This window comes from Chiroxiphia lanceolata, chromosome 6 (assembly GCF_009829145.1).
Source record: "Chiroxiphia lanceolata isolate bChiLan1 chromosome 6, bChiLan1.pri, whole genome shotgun sequence".
Lineage (NCBI taxonomy): Eukaryota > Metazoa > Chordata > Aves > Passeriformes > Pipridae > Chiroxiphia > Chiroxiphia lanceolata.
Genome location: NC_045642.1, coordinates 54,651,163 through 54,677,097, shown reverse-complemented (window position 1 = coordinate 54,677,097; position 25,935 = coordinate 54,651,163). Strand labels below are relative to the sequence as shown.

Genomic DNA, 25,935 nt, shown 5'->3' with positions numbered 1-25,935 from the left:
TGTTTGTGATGAACTGAAGACCAGCGAACTTTCTGTGCTTAGTTTGAAGAATGAGCTGCTGCTTTGCTTGTGCATACTTGCTCTTGTGCAGTTTGGCTTGCACTTGCACCACTGTTCTTCCTTATTCATTTGATCTTCATAATCAGAGTAGTGAACTGTAACGAGCGTCATATCTAAATAGTGATCCCCATGCTGTGATCTGGAGAGGAGAAAATTGATGGAGCTGCAGGTGCAGTAGAATTTATCAACCAAATATTTTGAGAAATGTCATGAATCCAGTGGGACCACAGAATAAAGTAAGTGTGGGTTAGTTAATCACTGGACATCTTTTAGGCTGGAGCCCTTCAGTACTTGGTCTAATTGAGATCTGGTGAATGTTGCTTAACAGAAAAGATAGTTCAAAGTAAAAATCCTAAATTAGCCACAGATCTTGTGGGAAATGGTTTCATTGCTGTTGAGTAGAGACAGCTCTCTCTTGAGAGTCGGCTGTTAAAGCTTTAGCTGGTACTAGCTGAAATAATAAAAAGTAAAGCTGCACTCTGCTTAAGAAGAGAATTAATCTAGTGGCTGAAGGGTAGGACAGATTGTCTCTAGGGTTTACCAATAATGAATGAGCTATCTCCCTTTCACATGGTCCTTTAGTGATTCACAAAGGCCTAAAGAAAGGGGGGGAAATCCTTCTGAAAGACCACTTTACTCATTACTCATTAGCAGCAAGGCAGAACCACTCATAGGATTGAACTTTTAAAAAACTTTTTAAGTGTTAATTAAATAGTGTTAATAACTTTTTTTTCCTTCTGTAGTTCTAATAGTTGAATATTTGCTGTTGCTCTGGGTATGCAACAAGTACTTTTGACCTTTGATTTATGGATTATTTTGGCTTGCAGTGTTTCTCTTTATAATTGAATTTTCTTTTTTTTTTTCTTTAACAGCAAAACCATTTACAAAACTGGTAAAGGAAATGCAACTCCATCGAGATGACTTTGAAATTATAAAAGTGATCGGAAGAGGTGCATTTGGAGAGGTAAGAGATTTTTACTTGCAGTTGTACTAACATAACTTTCATCATTTGTGCATCTGATTTCTTGCTATAGTTGACCTGTACTTATCCTAAAGACAAAAGATTCACACAGATGTGTTAAAATACTTCCAAATGTGGGATGAAGCTAGATACTAGTACCAGGTCCCTTTGAAGCAGGTTATTTAGTGTCCAGTTCTGCCATTTCTGTGACTGGCTCATTCTGACTTCAGTTTAGCAAAGCAAGTGTCTCTTCAATGTGTTTATGAACAGGGTGGTCCCACCTAGAAGCTGCACAGCTGAATTTAGGATCTCTTCTCCCACTTGCCATATGTACTGCTGGGTGCTGCTCTAATTTAACACAGAACTGGGCTGCTTCTATGGCAGGAGCGCAGAGGTTGCTCCACCCATCTGCCTGTCTCTGTAGCAATGTGGCAATGCAGAAAGACACATTTGGCTGCCTCAAAGACTGCTCCCTGTCATCTTTGAAGATCAAAGGCTGCTGGATCTGTTTTTTGGACAGCAAGTTGAATCATGCGGGGATGATAGGAACGCCTTGTGTTTTGAGGACTCGCCAGTCCCAGGACCCTGGACTGAAACTTTACTTCTTAATATGCTTCATGAAAGTCTCATCAGTTACATAAGTCTGGTAGGGCTTGCCACTGGCAAAAGCATTTGTGAGCACATCCCCTCCAGCAGGCATAGGATACCTGGGACTTCTGGAGAACCTCAAAGACAACCCTTTCAGCATTTAAGTACAAGTAACTAAAGTCATAGCTATCAGCAAGAGAGGTTATTAACTAGAGAATTTCTAGAAGAAAAAAACCCTTAGATTTCTTCCAGGAAACTTCTTTTAAGTAGTGCCACACTAAAGTGAAATTTAGAGACTGCCATTAGTGGCTCACTTCAGCCCATTAGCACTTGGTTACAGCTTCTGCTGCTGGTGGCTAAGGATAAGCTTCCTCATCTCCATCTCCTGTTGTCTCCACAGAGAGCAGGACTGTGTGCCGTGCAATCCTTTCCTTCCAAGCGTGCTGTGCCCTGGACACCTCAAACTCTTCCATGTAGGGTTTGGTTGTGGGACAGGGCTGTCACAGGCCGACCAGAAACTAAGCTGGAGAAATACCAGAAATTCCAGGACCCTACTGGACTGGGTTCAGAAAGTAATGAGGTTTATATGAGCAGTGATAGCTTCGTGAAGTAATAGGTTCATATCCACATAATTTTAAGCTACTTCAGAGACTGCTTTTGAGAAAAGTGGACTCCTAAGACAGAAATTAGTGTTTCAAGAATACCTCTTCATCTATACTATCATCTAATGATATGATGAGGTAACAGGTAGTTCAGATGTAATTATTGTGAATACAGCTTCTGAAGGAACTGGAGCATTTTAAGTAAAATGTGCAGATAAACAGTAACATCTTGACTTGTAAGACAAAAGTTCACTTTCTAGTGGATGTTGAACTTGATAAGTACAACATTTGTTACAAAAAAGGGAATGTCAGGGCAATGGAAATACTGCATGGAAATCAGTTACTTAACTGAAACACTTAAGTGTTTCTTTTTAGCTGATATGTATTATTCGAACATGACTTTTAGAAAAAAAAGTTACTGCAAAGAGTTTGGCAGGAAAAAGCAAGAATTGGAAAAATTTGCTAAGTCCTAGGAAGGTCTGAAAAAAACTACAAATTTAGTCCAGGAAAGAGGTCTAAGCAGAGAGGTTTGTGAGTAGATAGAAGGCCTGGAGAATCAAGACAGTAGTAGGTAAGTGTCTACCTCTCTGTTAGGGTTTTGGTTCAAAGCAGTGGCACTGTTTTGAAGACAGTGTCCCTACTTACTGCAGAATGATTTTACTAAGCATGTGCTGGATTTCTTTTGGAGGAAACTAACCAGAACCTCCATTCCAGGTGTGCACCAAATGCACTTCTGGGCCCAAGGAGTACCTAAGAATCAATCACTGGGTTTGACTCTCCTAACAGCTTCAAAGCATGTTTGGTCCAGGAAACCAGGCTGGATACAGTCTGAAAAAAAAATTCCTGAACTGCACACAGTATAGATGGGAAGGCTCAGCACAGGATACTTTGATGTTGTTCTGGTCTTGCTGTGCCGAATTACTTGCTATAGTGGCTGTGACCACTGATATCTAAAGAATTTTAGATTAGTATTTTGGCAGTTTGTCTTTTGGCAAGATTAGAAGGGGTTTCTGGATCTTTTCAAAGCTAGACTTGTGAATGCTATAGCTATCAAAAATGGGAACCCTTTATAGTGACTTGCAGATGGAGTCAGTGTTGGGATTGCCTTCCTTAAAGTATAACTTTAAGGAAGGGCTGTTTTCCATGGTGTTTGTTCTGTTCTTTTTCAAAAGATGCTCTTCTCCACTTAAGGAATTGACCAACTGGAAATCTCAGTACAACAACAGAATGAAGTATTTATATGCACTTCCAGAGACTTCAGTTTATATTTGCCATGGGGCTTTAGGATGACCTTTCTTAGCTTTGGATCAAAAGTCTTAAGGTGAATAAAAGATACAAATTCTGGGTGAAAACTTGTATTAATAGTGTTTGGAGTGCCTGAATCAACAATGTGTTTCATATTCTTTCATTTGGAAAAGCATGGAACTTAACTAAAGCAATTCAAACATCCCATCCCCCTCAGTGGAAATGAAATTTCACAGAAGTGAAATGAGAAAGTATCTTAATTTCATCCTTCTGTTAGAGCTGTGAGTGCTCACAGAGTCAGTGGTGTTAGTTATCTCTCAATATCACATCTTGTTCATCTCTTATCTAGAAAAGTTTTAGTTTATAGTTGCAGCAGTGTGAAACTTTTTATCAGTTTACGTTATGCAGGAATAATTGATTTTAAGTTCACTGTTCTTTAAGCACTCTTGCCCCAAAGTATTTTGTGCTTTTTGCTTATGAAAGCATCCTTTGACCCTAGTGTATACTATACATGCTATAACTGCCAAATATTGTAGGCATTATGAAATAGTAATTATTTAAAGGTTGACATTCCATAATAAGAAAATGAAATATAGTTTCTTGAGAGGAACTTGTGGCATTTGACTTGTATAAAATAACACTTGATAAAACTGAATGGAGGGGCTGTAAGTAATTTTTTTGTAGTATATTCATTCATACATGGGAACTATGTTAGAAATTAGTTGAGAGGACTTATCTGGTAGAAGTAAATTTTTTAAATACCTGTACAATGTGTTTAAATGTATAAAGAAATTAATCAGAATTAAACTAAACATATTCCTGTTAGAACTAAGTAGTTTAATTTAAACACTGAACAGCTAAACAAAGCAGACTTCAAAAACGATGAAAATTACATTCCATTCTTCTCAGTTTATCTCCTTTGGAGTTTTTGGAGAATGCCAGCAGCTTTATTCCTACCAAAGGCCTTTTGCAATAATCAGTAGCTTTGAAGAAATATAGCTTAAACAAAATAAAAGCATGATATTAGTTATTAGTCAGGATCAGTGGTCAATTTTTGCCAGACAACACGTAAGCCAAGGAAACGTGGTATTTGACCAGAGTGAGGATTGAGACCACATGTGAGCTTATCCCTGTGAACACAACTGCAAAATCAGTATCTAATTTAAGGCAGGTTGGTATAATCACCAGTATATACCAGTACTGGCATGTCATTACCTTTTTCTTACTTACTCCTTTGCAAACCAGCAGAACTCAGCTTGGTTCTTTACACTTTTTCCAGCAATATGAGAACAAAACCCAATGCAAAACCTACCTGAATGGAAGTTCTTGTAGCATGGGAACTGGGAGTATTCCTGCTTACAGTATGGTGAGAGGGGTAGGAGAAGGACACTGTATATGGGGACTGTGGCTCTTAGTACTTGCATGTGCTCCTTTGCAAGGTTCGTCTGACCTCTTAGTAATGTAAGTCTTTAAGGTCATGTGTCCTCATTTTGTGTAAAAGATCACTTATGCACGTTGCTGTATGCAATTTCAGTTGAAGAGCAGTTGTTGAAGGAAGAATGTGTCAAGATGTACCTTGTTTGAGGACGTGGATTGTATAACGTGGCTGACACCTCCTGGAAATTTGGCAGTGTGGAATTGAAACAATTGTTTTCCTTCCCTTGTTTGTTAGCAAGGATTTCTTGAATGAGCAATGCTTACTGTGGTTCCAGCGGAAGGGTGGAACTGCTTAGTCTTGCTTAGGACAAAAATAACTAAAACTCTTAATGTGCCCCACCTAAGTATTACTGCTCTGAATGGATTAGAAATACCTTTTCATATAAGTGCTGTTCTGTACAGACTTGATCTGTGTAGTGTTTAGTAATAGTACATGTCACCTCGACTCGAGAGGCTTAGTCAGTCTCAGCTGGAATCAGCAGACAGAAAAATGTGTTCCCAGAAGAAAATAAATAATGGTTGAGAGAATAAGACTGATCCTCTGTGTACCACAGGTTCTGAGCAGTTATGTGGTTCCTAATGAGAGATACTGGCTAAGGTCGCAGTGAGAGTCAAAAGTGAATATGTAAAACCCAAGCTTCCTGCGGTCAGTCGTGCTTGGCAGCAAGAAGCAGAGCTGCTTGTGCCCTTTCCATCTTGTAATCACAGCTGTTGGGTACTGAGTTCAATGTTTTGATGTAGTTCTAGAAATTAACCTGAGGCACAGTGATCTACAGGCTGCAATTTAAGGCTGTCTCACTTATTCAGAAGCTTTGGTGGTTGGTGTTAGGTGCCCAGCAGGGACTATACCTTCCTACATTGTGGATTAACAGAATTCCTAAGTATTGCACACAATATATGACACTTTTTATTGAACTATTCAAAGAGTCGAAGCATTCAGAATATGATGTGGAAGTATTTAATTAGCTTTGCTTTTCTTCAGTATGCTCATCACAAAAAAAAAATTAAATCAAAGCAAGCTATTTTCTGCTGTGGAAATGGATGAAGAAAGAAGCTGCTTTGTTTTGAAAATGCTTCAAAAGAGCTGGTTGCTATCTTAGTCCTCCCCAGATCTGTGTGTGTTTGTATGGCAGCACCAAGTAACTATGGAGACAGGCAGGTTGCAAGGAGCTGGAGAGACACAGTTCATTGTAATGCTGCTGGGAGACCAGCCATTTGTCTCTGCAAACCCCCCCAGTTGCTGAGGAACAGCTTAGGTGCTGTTCGAGGTCTTTATTTTTACTTTGCAGAATCTTTCTGGCTGGCACTTGTAAGGCATTTCTTATTTGCACAACATGAAGATATATACTGCATGTTCAAAAAAACCTGATTTTGCTTTGGAAATGTGCACCATAGCGCATGAACTCTATCAAAAGATACTCTGATTGTTAATTTTATATGTAAAAGAGACATAAAATAAACCTGATAGAGCAGCCCAGACCAGTTTTTCCTCCAAGATGCAGTATTAAAACTATTAACTAATGAGCTCTATATCAAAGACTTTTCATATCCAAGACTATTATGAGGATAAAGCAGTTCCTGTGGTGTTTTTGCAGTAGCTGGTGTCCACAGTATCAATAGCATGAGACAGAAATAGTAGAGTAAAAATGGCATACACAAGCTTTAGCTGAGGGAAATGACTGTAATATTCAATTATGAATCTGGTAATAAGACATTACAGCTAAGTTGTTTACATCTGAAATGACATTTTGTCTCTTCTCCCGGTTGAAAGTCTTGACTAAAATCTCTGCTCAAATGTCTAAAACCATTCCAAGTTCCTGCCAAAGGTTAATTCATGGTATTTTACACTGTTTTATCTGTAATTTTATTGTCCATTAGCCTAAGCAGATCTTTTATCACCCACATTACTGATGTCCTTCCTCCCAATTTTATTTGTAGATAACAATAATATCTACCTTTTTTTTTTTTACAAGTAAAGCTTCCTCTATTCCCACAGTAGTATGAGAGACTCTTTAGTTCCTTGATCATCTCAATAGTCCTCTTTCACACCTACTCCAGATAAAGTTTATTTTTCTGAGGTGTGGCTGTGTGTGGAGTTTCCAATGAGTTTGTATTACAAGGCAGTAATGTTTGCCCATCCCTAGTGGTGTGTATCTATCTGCCTATGAATTCCAAAATCAGTTTGCCTTTTTTCTTAACCACTTGCCATTATGACCTGTTTGCATGAGTATTTTCACCTATATGTTTGTGTTCCTCTTCTTTTCAGCTGAGAACATTTTGTACTTGAGTTTCACCTTATTACTAAAGTCCAGTCCTTGAGGATAAGTTTTACCTGAAAATTAAATTACCATAAGCACGAGTACTGTCCTAGTGAGCATTTTTTTATCTTTGCTTGGAAATTAAGGCCAGCATAGTTTCCAAGAAGTCTTTTTGTTAACTGTCTCAATTGTTTTCTGGAAAGCCAGTCTTACATTTAAATGATTTTTGCACTTTATTGTGCCATACTTATGGTTTACATAAAAGAAAATTTGTAACTTGATGCTGCTTACTAATGCTGATCATGTCACTCAGAGGGCAAAGTACAGTGGTGGGAAGTTCTGTCATGTTTGTAGAGGCTGATTTGGCTCAGATTCCCACCCTGTAGGTTTCATTGGGTCATGAGGAGAGGTGGAAGTTGGCCTGGGATGACTTTGTACAGTGCAGCCCTAAATGTCAGTATTCAGTGGGTTTTGAAGATCAAAGTGTAACAAAATACTTCTATAAAACAATTCAAGAAGGAAAACACTAACTCTTGCCGAAGTCTAGAAAAGTTACTTTAGTTGTATTGGTTCTTTATTTTATTGCAGTACAAGTGAAACAGAGCTTTGAGGCACAAAGTATGGGAATAAAACAGATAGCAGAAGTAATACAAATCTGATTGGATGTTGTGGCCTGTAGTAACCATAGCTGGATCTCACTTGCACTTTAGCACCAATGCTCATATATTTTTTGACATAAATATGTCTAAAGTTGGTTGAATGGTAGGCACTAGGCCTCATTAGACTTTCTGAGGTCCTTGAGGAAAGATACTTGATCTTTATTGCAGTGTTCCTGTTTCCTGAGAGTTACAGTGATGCTAATCACACCAGATAGTAATGACTCGGACAGTAAACCCATATGGACGTGCCTGGAAGGGGGTGTTGCAGTGGTGGGGGAACCCTTGCATCTGCAAGTTTTCCTTACCAGTGTTTCAAGGCTCAGTGAAACAGAATCATATAAATCTCTCTACCAAACATCTCTGTGATCGTTGTGTACTTGGACCCCCTGATTCCGCATTCCAACTTGACATTATGAAATGCAAGTTGGGTGAGTTTTAATTTTCTTAGTTTGACACAGGCATCAAAGGTAGTTGTTCTGGGTCAGAGGTGTGAGGATTAGTTAGCCCACATCCCATCCCTTTGGCCAGGTACAGAAGTGTAGGAAACAAAATCCAAGGACAGAGCAGAGCTGAACCCTCCCAGTTTCCAGCAGATGAGGGTTCAGGGACTCCCTAACCCAGCAGTCAGTAGTCACTGAGACCCACACTGCTGTGTGTGTTACTCAGGTATTAAGCATGTACATACTTAAATACTTTCTGAATACCTAGGTGTCCACAGCAGCCTGTGGGTGCGTTCCAGAACTGTTGTGTGACAATAATACTTCCTTAATCTTGTTACCTTTTTATTTTATTTGATGCTTTTCAATTTCTGCGTTATGAGAAACAGCAAATTATTGTTCTCTGTTCATCTTCATGATTTTATATATCCATCATAGCTGTTATCTCTTTCAGGCCTGGAATATTTTAGGTTATTAAATCTTCTTCTTCAGAAGATTCTTCCTCTTTTATTATACCTCTGTTTGTACATTTTTTTCCTTTCATTATCCTCAACATACTTTTTTTTTTTTTTTAACTTCTATTACGGTATAAGTTGTATTAGCCTTGGAAATGAAGAGTGAGCACCAAAATTAAATCCTGGTCTGTGTATAACATGAGCACTTGTTCAGCCAGTAGACTTTTAAGCTCTGAAGATAGAAGCAATGCTTTTGTTCTTAAAGTAGGCATTTGTAGCAGTTTACAAATCTGTGTCCTTTGGAATATCTCTGACCACCAACTTCAGTAGATGTGGTGGATCAGTATGTACTTTAAGAATCATCATATTTAAAACCAGGTATCTTGCATGGTTAGTACAATTGCAGTAAAAGAGGTCTCTGTTTGATCTTGCAAAGTGGTCAGTGTGGTTATTGTAATTGAATTTGAGGTACACCAGAGAAAGAGGAATTAATACAAAAATAAGAAAAAACAACTCCACTGCACCATGTCAGAAGCAGCCAAAGTAAATGACAATAGTAAACTTAGAAATAATGCCACCTGATGAAGAAAGTAAAAGAAATGTAACTCAAAGGAAACACTGAGGTGTTTTATAGAAGAAAGGATTTTTTTCATTATTGTAGGTACTCTTGCTTATAACAGCACTGAGTATATCAGAGCATAATTTCCTTTGTGCTTCCCTGTTTCAGTTCAAGGAGGTTTGGGTTACACTTTTCTGTTTGTTTTCCTTTAAAAAAAAATCCTAATCATTTGAATTGGTTGAGGAGTCAGGTCTAGTCAGGCAGAAATTCTGTCACTTCTGTGGAGTATCTTCCTTCAGACTTCTTTTCAGAGATAAAATTCATCGGGAATTACCTAATTTGCTGTATGGTTCAATTAATTTTTCTGCTGACACAAGAAGCTACCCCTCTGTCACCCTTACAGCTAAAGCAGAATGTGTTTACTGGTGTCATAACTTGATAATCACTTAATATGAAAATGTGACTCAACTTTCTTTTTATGAATTTTACTTTTTCTTCCACAGAAGACAATTATCTTCCTCCAGAAAGTTTAAATTGGGTCTTTTTTAAGCAGTCCTTTCAGTTGAAAATAAATAGCACTAATATATAGTTAGCAACTGGGGAATCGCTAAATTGGTCCTACAGATTTGGCATCCTTTCTTCTTTTCTTTTTTTCTTTTTTCCAGGCCTGTTTCATTTCCTACTTTGTTCTAACATTTGCATAGCTCCTCAGCTGTGCCTGTCCTCCAGCACTCCAGGCTCCCATCCTTCCTCACCAGTTGAGCACGCTCCAAACTTGCACTATCCTGCAGCACTTTTGGACAGTGATGGCCTTAGATGAAGTGTAGTAGATGCCTATCTGGGTTTGGGTTCGTGCACTGCATTTGTAGTTAAATAGCTGAGCAGTTCTAGTGCTGTGCTGTAGTGAAACTTGAATGTTGCTACTCGAGGGCTCACAGAGCTGCACTTGCAAATTGCATCTGCCCCAGAGGGTTCCTTCCTTTGTTCCTCTGCAGCAGGTAACAGCATTCTGTGCTGTTCTGTCCCTGCTCTGGAGGTGGGGGCTTTTCCTGAGTTGTCATGTTCTTCCTGGAACAGTTTAAGAAGTGTAGTCAGCATCTTGCAGTTTTTCAAAGCTTTTAATGTGCTGTTTGACTTACAGTGTGCCTTCAACTGGATCAGGGTAATGACCCAATTAAGTGTATGGAGAGAAGGTGTTACAGTGACTTTTAGCTGTGATGAGGCAAGGAGCAAGGCTGTTTAAATTTTAAGCCATTGCTGAAGGTCAGTGTTGAACGGTTTCATATGTGCCTCGTGTGTTTGGTTGAAACGCTCCTGTCTTGCTCATCCTTCCCCTGCAGCATGAGCAGTGTCTGCAGGAGGTGCTTGTAGGCCAAGAGGCACTGGGGTTGTAATGTAGCTGTGGATATTCTACATCACTTTTAAAAGCTGCTTCTTAGTGCTGTGCCTTTGCCAGCTGTGCTTAGGGCCAGATTCCCATGTCTTTCCTGTGGTGGGTACCTATGAGACCTTTTTTAGAGCTGTGTTTCCATTACATGACTCTGTGCAGGTGCATACAAGGTGCTGTTATCCATTATGTGACCTGGTGAATGGAGTTTCACTCACTGATGGGTGGAAGGCTTTAGGAATTCACCTGCATGGTGAGATATCTGTCTAAATGTGAATATCCTGTTCTTGTGTTACTGGAGAAGCAGTAATCCCCGTGCCCCTCATCTGGAGCTTTCTTTACTGCTAAGGTGCAGGGAGGTATGACACTTCCCCCTTCACTCCTCAAGATTTACAGCTTTGTATAGTGTTGCTCTGCTTGACACATAATTCCAACCTTTTTTTAGTCAGCGTCATCTTAAAGCTGCTGTAGTTCCTGAATCCTTTGTAGATAAGGGTTTTTAAGCAACGGAAGAGGCGAGCTGATGTCATTCCTTTTACTTTTCACACAGCTATTCAGAGCTCTGTTGGAAGCTGGTTGGTTTTCTGCTTCTGAAATAGAGATGAGCTGAGAATCAGTAGAAATATTCAAGCAGTCCATGTATAGTCCTGTGAAAATGTTGCTGTCTTAGTCATGATGCCTGGGGGGTTTTTGCCAGCTGCAAGAATTTTGTGGAAATGGTGTCTTTACCACAAGAAGAATTAGTTTTGGTCTTGGAGAATACAAGTCTTGGTCAAAATAAAGTCTTTGCATTCTTAAGCCTTGAAGTTTTTGTAGTCTCTGTTTTTTCTTGCACGGTTACAACTATGTGCACAGCTACTGTTCATAACAGATCAGTGTAAGCAAATCTTGTACACAGAATGCAGAGTAAAATGCTTCAAGCAAAATGGTGAATAAATAAATGATTTTTTTTTCTTTTAAAGTATCTGCATAAAGTACACAAAAGCATGCTAATCTGCAAATATCTTTCAAGTTTCTGAGACCTGAAATGTGAAAACAAATTAGTCAAATGTAGTGTATTTCTATTGACAGCAGCCTTTCTTGTTTTCCCAGGCTGCCCTTTTAAATGTTGCCCCGTTGGCTGCAGGCCTGGCTACAAGCCCTGCTTGTTCTTGGGAAACAATGCAGCTCTACTACACATCTTCATATGAAAAGCTTCATGCTCCTCCTGTATCATCCCCCATGTACTTCATCACGAGCACTTGACCACACATGGTGCATCAAGCACATAGTATTAATGTAGGAGGAATATAGAAGGAGCAAAGACTCAAGCTGTGGTTTATCAATGTGTCAATTGATCACTCATGACTCATGAGTAACTTATTTTGTTGATTTGTGAACATTAAGCTGTTTGAAAACTGTATTTTTCTGACCGTGCTTCTGTTAAATAAAAATATCTTATTATTTCAGGTTGCAGTTGTTAAAATGAAGTGTACAGAGCGCATTTATGCAATGAAAATTCTGAATAAGTGGGAAATGCTTAAAAGGGCAGAGGTAAGTAATATGTTTTTTTTTAACATGGAGAATTTTTAAAATGACATTAGGAAGATTGCATTGAAGCTCTTCCAGATTAGGAAGAATTATTTCATGAGCATAGGAGCTTCATTCTTTTTTTCTTTTTTTCCTTAAGCTGTTTTAATGCAATCAAGTCTGACAGTCCCTTCCAGGCATCTGTTGTTCTCAGCATTACTGTGTATTCGTTTACCAGACAGTCTGCCCTAGTTCTTACCCTGAATTTATTGGCCAGATTTTTGTTTACGGTAAAGGCAAGTTAAAGACTACATGAAAACTGAGATTGGTGCTACTGTGACATTCACAGCTGTATACAAAAACATTATGAAAAGGTCTTTTTTCTCTTCCATTCGAAATCATACATTAAGGAGCTTTGCATCCTACAGTTTGTAACAGGATTTGTAAAACTGGTGAAACTGTAACTAAATATTTTGGAATCAGAGATTCAGATTGTAAAACAAAACGTTAAGAAGGTAAATTTGTTTAAGAAGGACTTTTTTTGTGAAAGGATATGTACATTGTCACAACGAATCGTGTAAATTGGAGTGGGTACTTCACAAATGAGGAAAAGACCTACTAAGAATACGCAGTGGGAAGCAGCTTTGTAGGGTAGATATTCCTAGGATACTTATGCTTGCTCAGTAGAGGAAAACCTTATGGCAAATGTAATATTACATAAGCTAACAGCAATAGATTTGAGGAGAAAGTACATGTAGTGCATCAGTACTTGCAGCAGTTCTGTTAAGGGGGATGAGCACTAGCTGCTTTGCTGAGGACCGAGCTTGCTGACCCTTCCCTGTCCCATTCTTCTGTCCCCTTCCTGACACCTCCTCCCCCCCAGCCTGCCCTTCCCAGTGCCTCCCTTCCTTTCAGTGAGTCAGTGCCAGCTCTTTTCCTGTGATAAAAATCTCCTCCCTCCTGTTAAGCCCCTCTTCACCACTGCCTTTGCCTGATTTAGTCACACTCTGTCCATCCATCCATGCACTTCTTTAGAGGCAGCAGCCGCCCGGCTCTCCTTTGAGCTGTCAGGAGATTTCACACTCTGGGCTGTGCTGCATCAGCGGTTCTCCATTAAGCCTTTCCCTGTATGAGGGAAATTTGGTGCCCTTTCTGTGCAGATTTCAACTGTGTTAAATCATTGCTCAGTATAGAATTATTTTAAACTGAAATGTTTGCAGGGATCTCCCAAACTCTCATGGAAATACAGCTATGCTGGCTTACTTTAGTAATTTTTAAAGTGACTTCATTAAATGGTCTATCTAAATAGCTGCAACTTTTGCACGTAGAGATATCCTGAGAAGACAGCTATTTACAAACTGTCTTCAAATCATGCAACTAACTCCTCTTACCCTCTCAGACAGGCATGAGGTGGAAGAGGTTTGGCCACCAAGAAAAATGTATAATAAGCAATAGTTTTCCCAATACACACTTATAATTAATAACAGTCCAAAAAAGTTCTCTTTCTGCTCATTTTTCACATCTACAAAAGGCAATAAAGGAAGTGTCTGCTCTGCTTGGCCCCTTTGTCTTTTCCTGTTCAGTTTGATCACTTGATTTGGCTTTTCTGGGTAAGCAAGACTTTATAACCTGCATATCAAGTTCACACAACATTTGGGTGTTAAAATTTCCCAAATGTGGTAAAATTTGTTATTTTTAAAATGAAGCCTGCAAGAATACAGCAGGCTCTTAAATGGGCAGTTCTACTGAAAAGCAGACTTCAGGTGTTTTATTATCCGCTGTATGAGTGGTCTGACAAACATGTTGTTTTACTGGTTTATGTTTGTTGTGTATGACTTATTAAACCTAGCAAGAAGTTATCTAAATACTGCTTATTCATGTATTGGCTGCAAGAAAAAAAAACGCCCCACATGGTTGGAAGCCACTAAAATAAAGATTAGTGAATATTACCTGACATCACCTGATAAATGGGTTACAAGCAAAATTGGCATGCCATCTGTGTTGATAAGGACAGTTTGCATTTATTGTTCTGACAGCAAAATACATAGTCATTACCGTATTACTGTTGACAGTTCCAAATAAGTCCTGACTGGGTGATTAGGTAGCCTGTCATGCTTTTTCAAGTCATGTCTCAAGGCCTTTTAAGCTAGTGTAAGCAGAGAGGGAGAGTTTTATACTCTGAATTCATGATGCAAAGTGTTCAGCAGCATTGCTGGGTTTTTAGTGTTCATAACGTTCCCTCACTGTTTGAGGTTGCACAGTGAACTGGATCAAGGAACTGATGTCTTCGAAAATAAACAAACTAGTTTTCTGTGTTGGCAGCCTCCTCACATTGTGGTGCCAGAAGATCTGGGAAGGGCTGTGCTCTGGTGCTGCGGGAAGGGAATAGGATTACTTGGAGCTGCTGCAGCTGCCAAACTTTTCTGTAGAGGGTTACTTTGGCCTTGCATTCATAAACCGTTAAACCACTCAGTTAGCATTTAATTACAATTTACTTCTCTTTGCACCAATGATTACTAGCTTTACAATGTGACCAGAGCATGATCTTCTTCAGTAGAAAGATAAATGGAATTTTGCTTTCTTTGAGGGGAAAAATGGTCAAGACACCTTTATAAGGTGCAATCATGTATGGTAAGGCTTGGTCTCCCCAGGCACATTTCCATTATACATTTTCTAAGAAATCTGAATGAACAGCAATGACAGAAACAAAAAAAAGTCAGTTCTTGTCTAGAACCCTAACACTTGAATCTACTGAATATCCTGATAATGCCTCTCTGAACTGAGAGTAGTGGAAGAGTCCCAAGGTCTGTGTCTTGATGGTTTTGATCCAATAAAAACATTAATATATTTTTATTAAGGAGACTCGCTTGAAGTTTATGAAAGTTGGTTTTATGTAAAGATGCTGAGAAAACCTGTTACACAGAGCTTGCTTCTCTGAAGTGTTGCAGTATGCTGTTTGAAGTAGAGGAAAGATTATTGAAAATGAAAATGTATTATACTGGACAAAGATAAGACAGTAATAGTAAAATCTGCTTATTTCCTATAGTGTGTTGGCAGTGTCTGGAACTGGGACTGTAACGTAATAAAAGTGTACATGAAACTGTTTTCATAAAGGTCTTTATCAGAAGAACCAGACTTACTTTCCTAGAGCCATTATCTTTCTGCTGCAGATGGCGGTGACAAGTTATCATTTTCTGGCTCTTAAAAATACTTTATGAAACAATGATTTAGTGTTGACTTGAATTGGCTTGTGGGCTTTTTGGTGTTTGCGGGGGTGTTGTGTGTTGGTATGGAGTTTTTTGGGTTTGGTTTGTTGGTTTTTTTTAAAGTCCCAGTCAGGATTAGAGTGACTGAATGCCTGACTAAAGCCTGCAGAGATTCCTCGGCTTGTCACTTGTGCAGACTGAATTCCAATGAATAGAGACCTCTGTTCAGTAATTTGAAATAATCCCATAAAACATCCATATATATTCATCCTATGAAAACTACTTGGTGATGTTGACAATGGCTTTTTCCCCCTCTCTTCCTTTAGACAGCTTGCTTCCGAGAGGAGAGAAATGTCTTGGTGAATGGAGATTGTCAGTGGATTACTACGTTGCACTACGCCTTTCAAGATGAGAACTATTTGGTATGTTTGATTCATCAGCTAATAAAAACTTTGGGTTATGAAAGAACTTTATTTTTTTGTATATTTTAAGGATATTAGTGCATTAGATCAGTCCACCTCATGCCTCACAGCAGTGTTTCAACATTCTTGTTTCTCCTTGAAGAAAAACTTCAAAGGGACTGACTGTAACTCCAGGAGAGTGAGAAAGTTGTGTAGTAATGTAGTATATAGAGCTTTAGCTGAGCATTTTAAATTAAATAATCTACCGTTGCATAAAAAATATCATGTTCAAATTTAATATTTTGGATAAGGTTGCAATTAAAGAATTTGAGAGATATTAACTCTGTGAAAGTAAGAAATCTTTTTATTTTACTTTTAACTTTCAGAATGTCTTTTGAAGCAAGATTTTGTTTAAAACTGGCAAAGTAATTTAAAATGTTGGTATTTTAAAAGCCCTAGGGGGAAAAAAAGCCTATTTCTTAAAAGTATTTATAAAAGTATGTTTCTAAATCAGCAGATTGATCATCTCAGTAGATTGAGAGACTTCAGCAACCATTTATAAAGAAAGTCCATAGTCTTATGACATTTTTTAATGATGAACTGTAACATAAGCTGTGTTTACCTTAGTCACAGAATACAGGAGAGTACTGGTTAGGAGCAGTCAAGTCCCCACATTCTGTAACATGCTGAACCACACAGCTTCCCTGTGGCTACTTGAGGCTGGATTTGCAAACCTGCTACTTTTGTAACAACTGACAGAGTTGTAGTGTGAAAGTTTTCACCTTCTTAACACTTTTTAGGTAGTACCGCAGTAGCAAATCATGAATATAAATAAGAAAAAATGTATTGATAAAAGGCTGCCAAAGAGTTCAGGAACTAAGCAAGAGTTAGAAAATACACATTCATTTCCACAAATGCTGAAACAAAGTGCATTACTTTATCACGTTTAAAGTATTTTTAGAATGAGAAGCACATTGTAAGAAAATAAGTAGTCATGTCTTAGACCCTCATTTACAGGCTATTTCCATTGAATGGTTTGTGATAGATCCAGATTTTTGATCTCTCACAGTTTGGTTATCTCTGGCACTGCCTTCTGTAGGTACCTTATAATTTCAAATTCCCACAGAACCAAACAGTCTTCAGACTTGCAGAAAAATAACATAAAGTATCCTGTTTGTATTTCCAAGTAGCTTGTAAGAATAGAGCTACCTAAGAAAAAATTGTTAACTGTGCAAGATAGCAAGTGATAGTAATGACAGGGGGATCTAATACCATTTTATACAAATCATTTCCAAGTGAGATGTATCAATATAAATACATTTGTTTTCCCAAAGTTCCCAGAGGCACTTAGATGTTGAAGTTTCACTTGACAGCAGAATGTAGACATCTAGCATGTAATTAAGATCCAGTATCTGAGAAATCAACAGCTCTGCCCAGCAGCCAAAGTCAGCAGATTCTCAGCTTGCCTGAGGTCTGGTTCTGCATGTGCTGAGATGCTGCCTTCCAATTTGGTCTGTTACTCAGAACCTATCTCCTGTAAATGTGTGGTGCTCACAGATGGAGTGGATCTGCATCTCAGTCACTGTTGTAAATGATGCATGAAGAGAAGGTGAAACACATTGGGAAATAAATTCATCCAAAAACCTGGACAGAAGGTTCTCTTCCATACCATCTAGTGTTTGTCTAAGGGCTAAAAGATCTCTATTTGATTCTCTTCTGAACTTGAAGAAGTTTATAGCCACATTTTTGATTATCCTGGAGAGTGCTGCCTTGTTTCAGAACCTGGGCAGATTTGGTTTACTTTTTAGCTCATCTGTGATCCTTGTGGAATGGAATACAAAGCTGAGAACAAAACAAGAACAGACAACAGAGCTCAGTTTTCCAACCTGGCCCTCTGAAAGAGAAAGCTCTATATTCCAGTGTCTCCTCACAGTGATGTTTGTGCATTATAGCTAGAGATTCTTGAATTCAAAACCGCCTAAGCCAAACCTGAAGCAGAGAGACAGCCTTGGTGTCTTCCCACACCTCAGGCTTTGCCTCTTCTGGCTGCATGACAAAGGGTTCAGAATGAGACAAAGAGAAGGTAAGATGTTAAAGTAGAAAAGTAGAAAAGGCACCTGCCTTTGAAGAGTCTAAAAGTAACTAGGGTTTTATAGGCTCTATTTAATATTAATAGAGCATTCGAAAATGCAGAACATATATTTAATCAAGAAATACAAAAGTCTACAAAATGTATATCTTCTGGAGTTCATTTTCGGGTTCTGCTTCTGTAGTTTTAAAACCTTTGAAGTAAATACATCATACATTACTGTTTTCTAAACAGCCAAATCTTAAATGACAGTACATGGGAATGGTAGCATGAATTTTTTCTTCTGGTTCTTAGAAAGCTTTCATAGAACCATCTTGAGTCAAGATGGGTTAAGTAAGTCTTTGGTGATTCTGCTGAAGCAGATATGATGTAGGTGAAACATAGTCCATGAATATTAGAAACTTATATGGGACCTGAAGTTCTCCTTCTCTTCTAGATTAAAATCTGTTAGTTTTCTTTCCCAGTCTCAGTCATGATGAAGGGGCATGTATGTTTGTCTGCTGTCAGCCTCTTAAAGGCTTCTGAGTACTCGAAGAGTATTTTGATATCCTTTTTTTCCTTTGATTTCTAACTACTCTCACCCTGTTTGATGTAGTCAATTCCCTGGAAAAAATGCAATCCCTCTAGATTTCAGCATCAGAATAGCCTTTATTTTAACCCCATAGAAAGCACCTCCTGGCAAGTAGATTGTTCTGAATTGAAAGGTGAATAAAATTTGACTTTCTTATAGAAGAGGTCTCATGATCTTTCTCTGATCCAAGTTCCTTGCTTCTGGGTCAGCTGAGTTCTTGTTGAGTTATAAATGCTTTGGGAGCTAAGGGAAGTGCATTACCTTGTCCCTGACAGGCAGGATATTTCGCTTACCACAAAAGGCTCTGTAAGGTCTCTTTGCCTTGAATTTGAGAGAAAATGCTTTAGGACAATATCCCTTTTAGAAGACTGACGGTTCAGAGTCGCTCTTTTAAACCAAAACATAGTGAGGAAACGGTTAGTATTGCGCTTTATGTTCCTTTGCATTCCTGTCTTCTTTAATTTCCTTCCCTTGTGGAAGATGAATCTGTGGCAGGGACAGTGGATTTTTAGGTTGCTTTACTTTGAGGAGAAAGATAACAGGACTGCTTTAGAAACTTAACTCCAGAATAAGCAGAGTTAGTCCTAAACCCACATATCAAATCATTTTGGGAAGCATGGAACAAAATGGCTCAAGACTGGTAGTACTAGTCATTAAAGTCATTATACTTGAAGTGATGGTCTGGATTTAGGTGGCTATTGCTAGGAAATAACTAAAACATAATCCTTATTTTGTGGTATGAAAAACAAATAGCACACCTGAGTCCTCTTCTTTCATGTCACCCTATCAGTATTGTTCCTTTCCCTGGATAGGGTAATGGCTGTTTGTCCTAGGAGGCTCTGTACTTTTTCACTGAAATATATTCAAAAGACGATTAATCTTTGATTTTTTAAATTTCCCACTTTGGTGCCTCTGGCTCTACAGTGCTTTTGGCTTGTCATGGGCATCTGTAATGTATAGTGTCATCAAGCTCCTGCCAGCTATGTTATGCATCCATGATGCGGAATGTGCCAAGATGAGTATTTGAAGATGTTGATGTGATAAGTGCTACTTTTGGAACAACTAATAGTACTGAAATTATACCGAAAGTAAAAGTAGTAATGAAGTGTATATTTTAGACTAAGCTGCATCAACTAGTGCTTTTCACTATACTTGTTTTTTTCTTCCATCATCTCTTATTTAAAGAGTTGATAATGAGCATTAGTTGTGATGATATTAGATCATTTTCTTTGTGTGATAACACAATAAACTCTGATTTACTTGTTTGTTATTGCCATATCTTGTTTGGAGGTTTTTTATGGTAGGAACTAAATGCTGATGTGTCATTCTTACTGTGATTATTAAAGGAATATGGTATCTTTTTATACTAAATAAGCAAATAAAAGTAAAACAGAAGATCACCAATTTTGACTGCTTTCCACGGGCACAGAAAAAAATCAGTGAAAGTTTTTTTGGGGGGATTAACTGGTGAACTTGGAAGTTTTTTTTCTTCACAGCTGTCTCCTAGTACTTGACTACTTTATTTCTCCATTTTCAGTATCTAGTGATGGACTACTATGTTGGTGGCGACTTGCTGACACTTCTCAGTAAGTTTGAAGACAAGCTTCCAGAAGATATGGCTAGGTTCTACATTGGTGAAATGGTGCTTGCTATACATTCCATACATGAACTGCATTATGTGCACAGGTAAAATACCATCTCATTTGGCAATGTAATGGAAACTGTACATGGAACTGTACATGGAAATACATGTACAGTTATATGAAGTTAATCCTAAAGATACTGCTACATATACAAATGATCATGGTAGCCACAGGCAAACTGCTGTGGGTACATGCTTAGTGTAACTATAATAGCTGTATAAGCTATTACATTTTAAATATCAAGTGTTGATAGATTGATATTTGAAGCAGTGACATTTATCCGACTAACCTTTTACTGAAGCTTCTATTTTTAATCAGAGTTCTTGGCTTATTCTTAGTTCACCTAATGAATATTTATCTGCTTTTGTCCAAGCCAACCTAGAAGTTTGAAGCAGTTTGAAACGGTTTGAGCTTTATACAGATGTTTGGACATTCTGCAGAATTTATGCACGGGTAGCCCATGATAACATCAGTGCATCTGCTTACCTGAGGTCATCTCAGACAATTTTTGTAATCAGTGGGCACATACCAGTCTAATTGTTTTTGTACACAGGATGTGTATTCTGAATCACTGACTACTATCGTGTAAACTCAGGTTGTGGTTTGTAACAGTACAGTTAATGTTCGAAAAGCACAGGGAATTCTCAAACTATAATGCTTTGAACTCTCCTGTTCAGAGTTCGCTGTTTTAAAAATCAATTAGAAAAGATATATAAACTCTGTAGAACTCGTGTGAGTAAATGTGGGCAATATATGGGGAGAAGTTCACCAGGAGCACCTTGCATCCATTTCTGAAGAAGGTGGCCTGACTAACTGACCGGCTACATCTTTTCATGGGACTGAGTGAACATCTGTTGTGGCAATAGGAATGGATGGCTCTGTGGCCAAAACATATGCTTTGAATAGGAGATGTATGAATACCCAAGAAATTACTGCTTGGTGACTGGAATGGATTAGGAGGGAGCATGATTGCTTTGGAGAGGGTTTCAAGGACCCTTTAAAGGCTTATACAACCTGTTAGCTGTAGATAGGAAACAGTGGAGCTCAGAGATGAGGAATTAAGCCTTTCTGAACAGCAGTGATGGTCCCTGAGGCAAGTGAGATCTGCATGTGAAGCAGAGAAGTGTTGCATGAGATTGGCTCATGCTGCAAATGGCACTGTGAGCAGTGTTCTTTAAAAAACAAATGAATTACTGTATAGTTGTATATTAGCTTTCATAGTCCCCTGCAACTACTGAGCTTCACTTGTGGTTATGGGACCGTAAAAGAATGTTGACAATATCTGGAACTGAAATGTACAGAATAAGTTTAGCGGTACAAAATTGCTAATGAATTTATTGGAATAGCATAGTGACATAGTCTTCTTTTCTCAGCACATATTTTTCTGTATTATCACAAATAAATATGCATTTAAATTTATGTTGACAGGCATAGATTAGCATTTATTATTTTGTATTAATACTGCTAATGAGCAGCATTATTAGTGACATTTCAGGAATTAATTGCAGAGCAGTAACCTTTGGTTAAAAAAGGTTAATGAAAGTTTGTGTTGAATCAAAATGTATCAGGTTGGCAGGATTTTTACACATATGAGGACCCTTTGTTAAACCTATCACGGTTCTTCTCACAAGTCTCCTCAAGTGTGAAACTAGAAATCAGCACCTTAAAAATCAAACATCGTGAGCTTCCACATCTATGTAGCAAGGTGTATTAGAGCACAGGGTTTTGTTTACAACTAGTATTTCTAGTCATCTCCTCAAAGATCAAGCTGAAGGTATTGTGCAGTATTTAAAGTTTTGGGCGCAGGTAGTGGCATTTGGAACTTCACTTCTGAAGGTTTAAGGTAAAGCACATGTGATTTTATATATTACTAGTAGATAGTATTATTTGAATAAACGTAATATCAAAAAACTCCCCCCACCCAAATCAACACATTTATTGGCTTGGTTATCTTTTTCTTGGCTAGCTCAGATCAAAAATAATATTTCAAAAATGGCATGATGGTGTACTGGCATGTTGGAAGTTGATCCTGGGTATTGTTGGCTAAAGGAAGGGAGAAGACTGGTATATATTGTCTTGGAAGACATGGATTTTCTCCTTTTTAACCTACAGAATTGGTACATAAGTGAGTTGGTTTTGCTTTCTGCCCTTGTTCTTCCCTCTTCCTTTCTTGGCAATTTCCCAACATATTGGCTAGGTACTCTTAAATCATTTGGGATATTTGAAGGCTATTAATTATAAAAACCAACTCACCAAACCAAACAATAACAATAACCACAAAACCAAACAAAAACTAAACAAAAAACCAAAACCAACCCAACAAATCAACCAACTAACCAACCAACCAACCAAAAAACACCAAACAAACAAACAACACGCGAATGTCTGAATGATTATCTTTTGCTGATACTTCACTTCATGTGAATTTGAGTGCAAAGTGATGAAATAAAATGTCATTAATTGGTGGATGAAATTAAATAAATATGCTCTTCAGTAAATCCTTTTCAGTGACCTTCCTGATATTAAAAAGAATATCAAGTAATAAGCTAGAATGAAACAGGAATGTTAGTTTGTGTAATTTAGTAGCTTTATCATGCTGTATATCATTTTATACCCAACTATATCTGTGTAAGAACAGGAAAGTTGCAGATTGAGGTTGGAGACTTTCTAATGTTACTGTATCCTGTTGAAATAGTATTGCCCTGAGCCCAGAGCTGGATGAATTCAGTGGCTTGTAGGGTAACTGCTGCCTGTACACAGGATGCAAAGATCCTTAGGTATTCCTAGAAGCAAATATGCTGTGCAATAGTGTATAGAAAGACTTGAATAGCAAATAAAAAATACTGGTGAACAGAAATGCTGGACAAAATTCCCCGCAGTAAAAAATAGTCCTAGATAAGAAGTTAGAAGTCAGTTATAAGTCTTAGCAAAAAAACCCAACATTTGATTAAAAGATTGTCTTTTCTCTTTTATTTTTCTTGCCTCTAAACAATGTATTACGATGCATATAATCTTGAAATTATGTTGATAGAGTAAACTGCCTATGTGTCACAGTTGGTAGACTCATTGTCATTGATCTGCTTGGTTATTTGACCATTCAGTGTTGAACTTTGAGCTTAAAAATCTGATGTAGTCTACATCTTCAGTATTGTAGGCAAAATTTGAAGTTGGGCAGGAGGAGAGGGTAATAAATAGTACAGTAAAAAGCGTTTGCATCAGGGGGTATCCAACCTAAAATTCTGTGTTATTCTGATGCAAGAATAATCTTTACAATCAGAGCTAATACTATATGCTTAAATCTTTTCACTTCTTTCTATTCTAACAGGGACATAAAGCCTGATAATGTTCTTTTGGACATGAACGGCCACATACGACTGGCAGACTTTGGGTCCTGTCTGAAAATGAGTGAAGATGGCACAGTATGTATGAAGCAAAATTTAATTGGGTTGCTGGTAGTAGGACCTTTTAAGTGAGTTGCTGATCTTAAGGAGATTAGACATCATCAGCATGCATCAGGGTTGTGGTATATTGTAGGTTATCTGATATGCTAAAAATTGAGGGAAGAGTGTAACTTAATGCACTTAAACACATTTCTGATGTCTTCATCTCCTCGTTTTACAGGCTGCTAAACTTTTAAAGTTATACTTTGCTATATTTTTCTGGTTTTCACTTTTTCTCCTACTGACCATTGGAGTTTTAATGAGATTTTTATGAACTATCCAAAGACCCTTTTATTAAAAAAGGACATAAATTTGATATTATATATGTGTTAGAATCACATATGACCAAGAACCTTAAAAACCATGACAGACTTAAGTATAAGTCATCCCAAATGAGGACATAACTAAGCCCAACTAGAACTTAATCTGGCTACTGCTGTAAAAAACAAAAAATCTCCATAAATCTATTAACAACAAAAGGAGTGTTAAGGAGAATCTCCCTCCTTTATTGGAGTGGAAATATGGTGACAAAGAATGAGGAAAAGACTGAGGTACTTAATGTCTTCTTTGCCTCAGTCTTCAATAGTAAGAGCAGTTGTTCTCTGGGTAATGAGCCCCATGGGCTGGAAGATTGTAATGGAGAGCAGAAATGAAGTCCCCACAATCCAGTGACCTGCTACACCACTTAGACACACATAAATGTGGAGTCACCATCTCTGGAGGTATTGAAAAGGTGTGTAGATGTGGCACACAGGGAGATGATTTACGTGGACTTGGCAGTGCTCAGTTAACAGTTGGACACGATGATCTTAAAGGTCCTTTCCAGTCTAAATGATTGTCTGATTCTATAATTAATAAGCAGTTTGTTTTATATGCCTTTGACAAATGGAACAGCAACATGATGGTAATTGGCCATCTTGTGCACCAGATTGGATATACCTCTAAAAGCTAAATTATGCATGATGTTTTTTGTTTGGTTTGCCTAGTTTAGGGTACTTGCAGGGATGCCAGACTTGCCAAACTATGCCATGCAGCATCATTCACTGATTTTGGCACAAACTCACATCTTGGTGATGTTCTCTAGTTATAAAATGCCTGCCAAAGCTTTACCATATTAAAATGCAAAATGAAAGAGCTGTTGGAATTGAGAACATATTCCTAGAGATCAGAGCTGTTCTGCCACTGCCCTGATGGTCACGTCTTCTCTACTACTTGGGCACAGGGCCATTCCCCACCTTACCCCTGTATTGTATCCAGTTACACATTAGGCAATAAACATTTGGCTGATTTCTGACATAATAAAACTTACCCAAGGAACTTGTTTTGTGATCTTCAAATGAAACTCTAAAATTCAGAGGTAGGACTTGATCTCCCTACTTATCCATTTTTCATTTCAATTTCTGGCAGCCAATTGCAATTTTAAAGTATAAAGAGACACAAAGGAAAAACATATTTTGTCTTTCTGCTTTCACAATAGCTGTGATTATTTTGGGTTTCTACTGTCTACAGAATAAAACGTATCAACTGATTTTATGTAGCAGTAGACTGGAACTTAATCTTTGCACTCTTTGTTACTTTCTTAATATTTTCTTTGTTATGTTGCTGGGAATTTATAAATCTCTTCCTTCTCCAGAATCATGTCCTGCTGTCTCTGTTTGTCAGAAATAGTACTGTGTGAATTAAAAAACTTGCTGAGAGAACCTGAAAACTTATGAGAATTATGTTTGCCTTATATTCAAGGTACAGTCATCAGTAGCAGTGGGTACGCCTGACTACATCTCTCCTGAGATCCTGCAAGCAATGGAGGATGGAATGGGGAAATATGGACCTGAGTGTGACTGGTGGTCACTGGGTGTCTGCATGTATGAAATGCTGTATGGGGAAACACCCTTCTATGCAGAGTCACTAGTGGAAACCTATGGGAAGATTATGAACCATGAAGTAAGAGCTATATTACATGTCTTCTGTTTTCACAGAGTTTATAATGTTTACAGAGAAACTTACCACTTGAAGATGTTAAAGTGATGGTAGTTCTTAGCTTTTTCACAGTGTTTTAGAGCCATGTTGTGTAGGTTTGATGGTTCAGGTTTTAGGAACTGCAGAAATTTAATTGTTCGGCAAGTTGAAAGTTTTCTCTAAATGCTGATGTTGTTCTTATTGGAAAATCTAAGCAGTCATCACAAATTCAAAATTAAAACCTACTCTTATGTTAGGCCCAATGCAAGTTTCCTCTGGAAAGTGCAGGAGAAATGAAGTAATGCATTATTTACACAGCTGTGCACATTTTCTGTCACACTGATAACAGTACCAAAAAGGCAACAGGCAAGTCAATCAGTGTAGTCATGAGCTGCATGAAGAACCTGAGGTTGGGCATTTGCCCAGGGTTAGAGTGGTAGAGAAGAGTTGGAACTTGTGGGTGCATTTTGAA

At 38.1% G+C, this 25,935-nt stretch overlaps 1 protein-coding gene across 1 annotated transcript in view; it reads left to right on the top strand.

Moving 5' to 3' along the window:
• CDC42BPB (CDC42 binding protein kinase beta) overlaps positions 1 to 25,935 on the top strand; it is a 94,315-nt gene that overhangs the window by 27,178 nt on the left and 41,202 nt on the right. Inside the window, 6 exon segments of the mRNA XM_032690112.1 lie at positions 933 to 1,024; positions 12,098 to 12,181; positions 15,690 to 15,785; positions 19,962 to 20,110; positions 23,393 to 23,486; positions 25,248 to 25,448. Of these exon segments, the coding sequence (XP_032546003.1) occupies positions 933 to 1,024; positions 12,098 to 12,181; positions 15,690 to 15,785; positions 19,962 to 20,110; positions 23,393 to 23,486; positions 25,248 to 25,448 (716 nt within the window).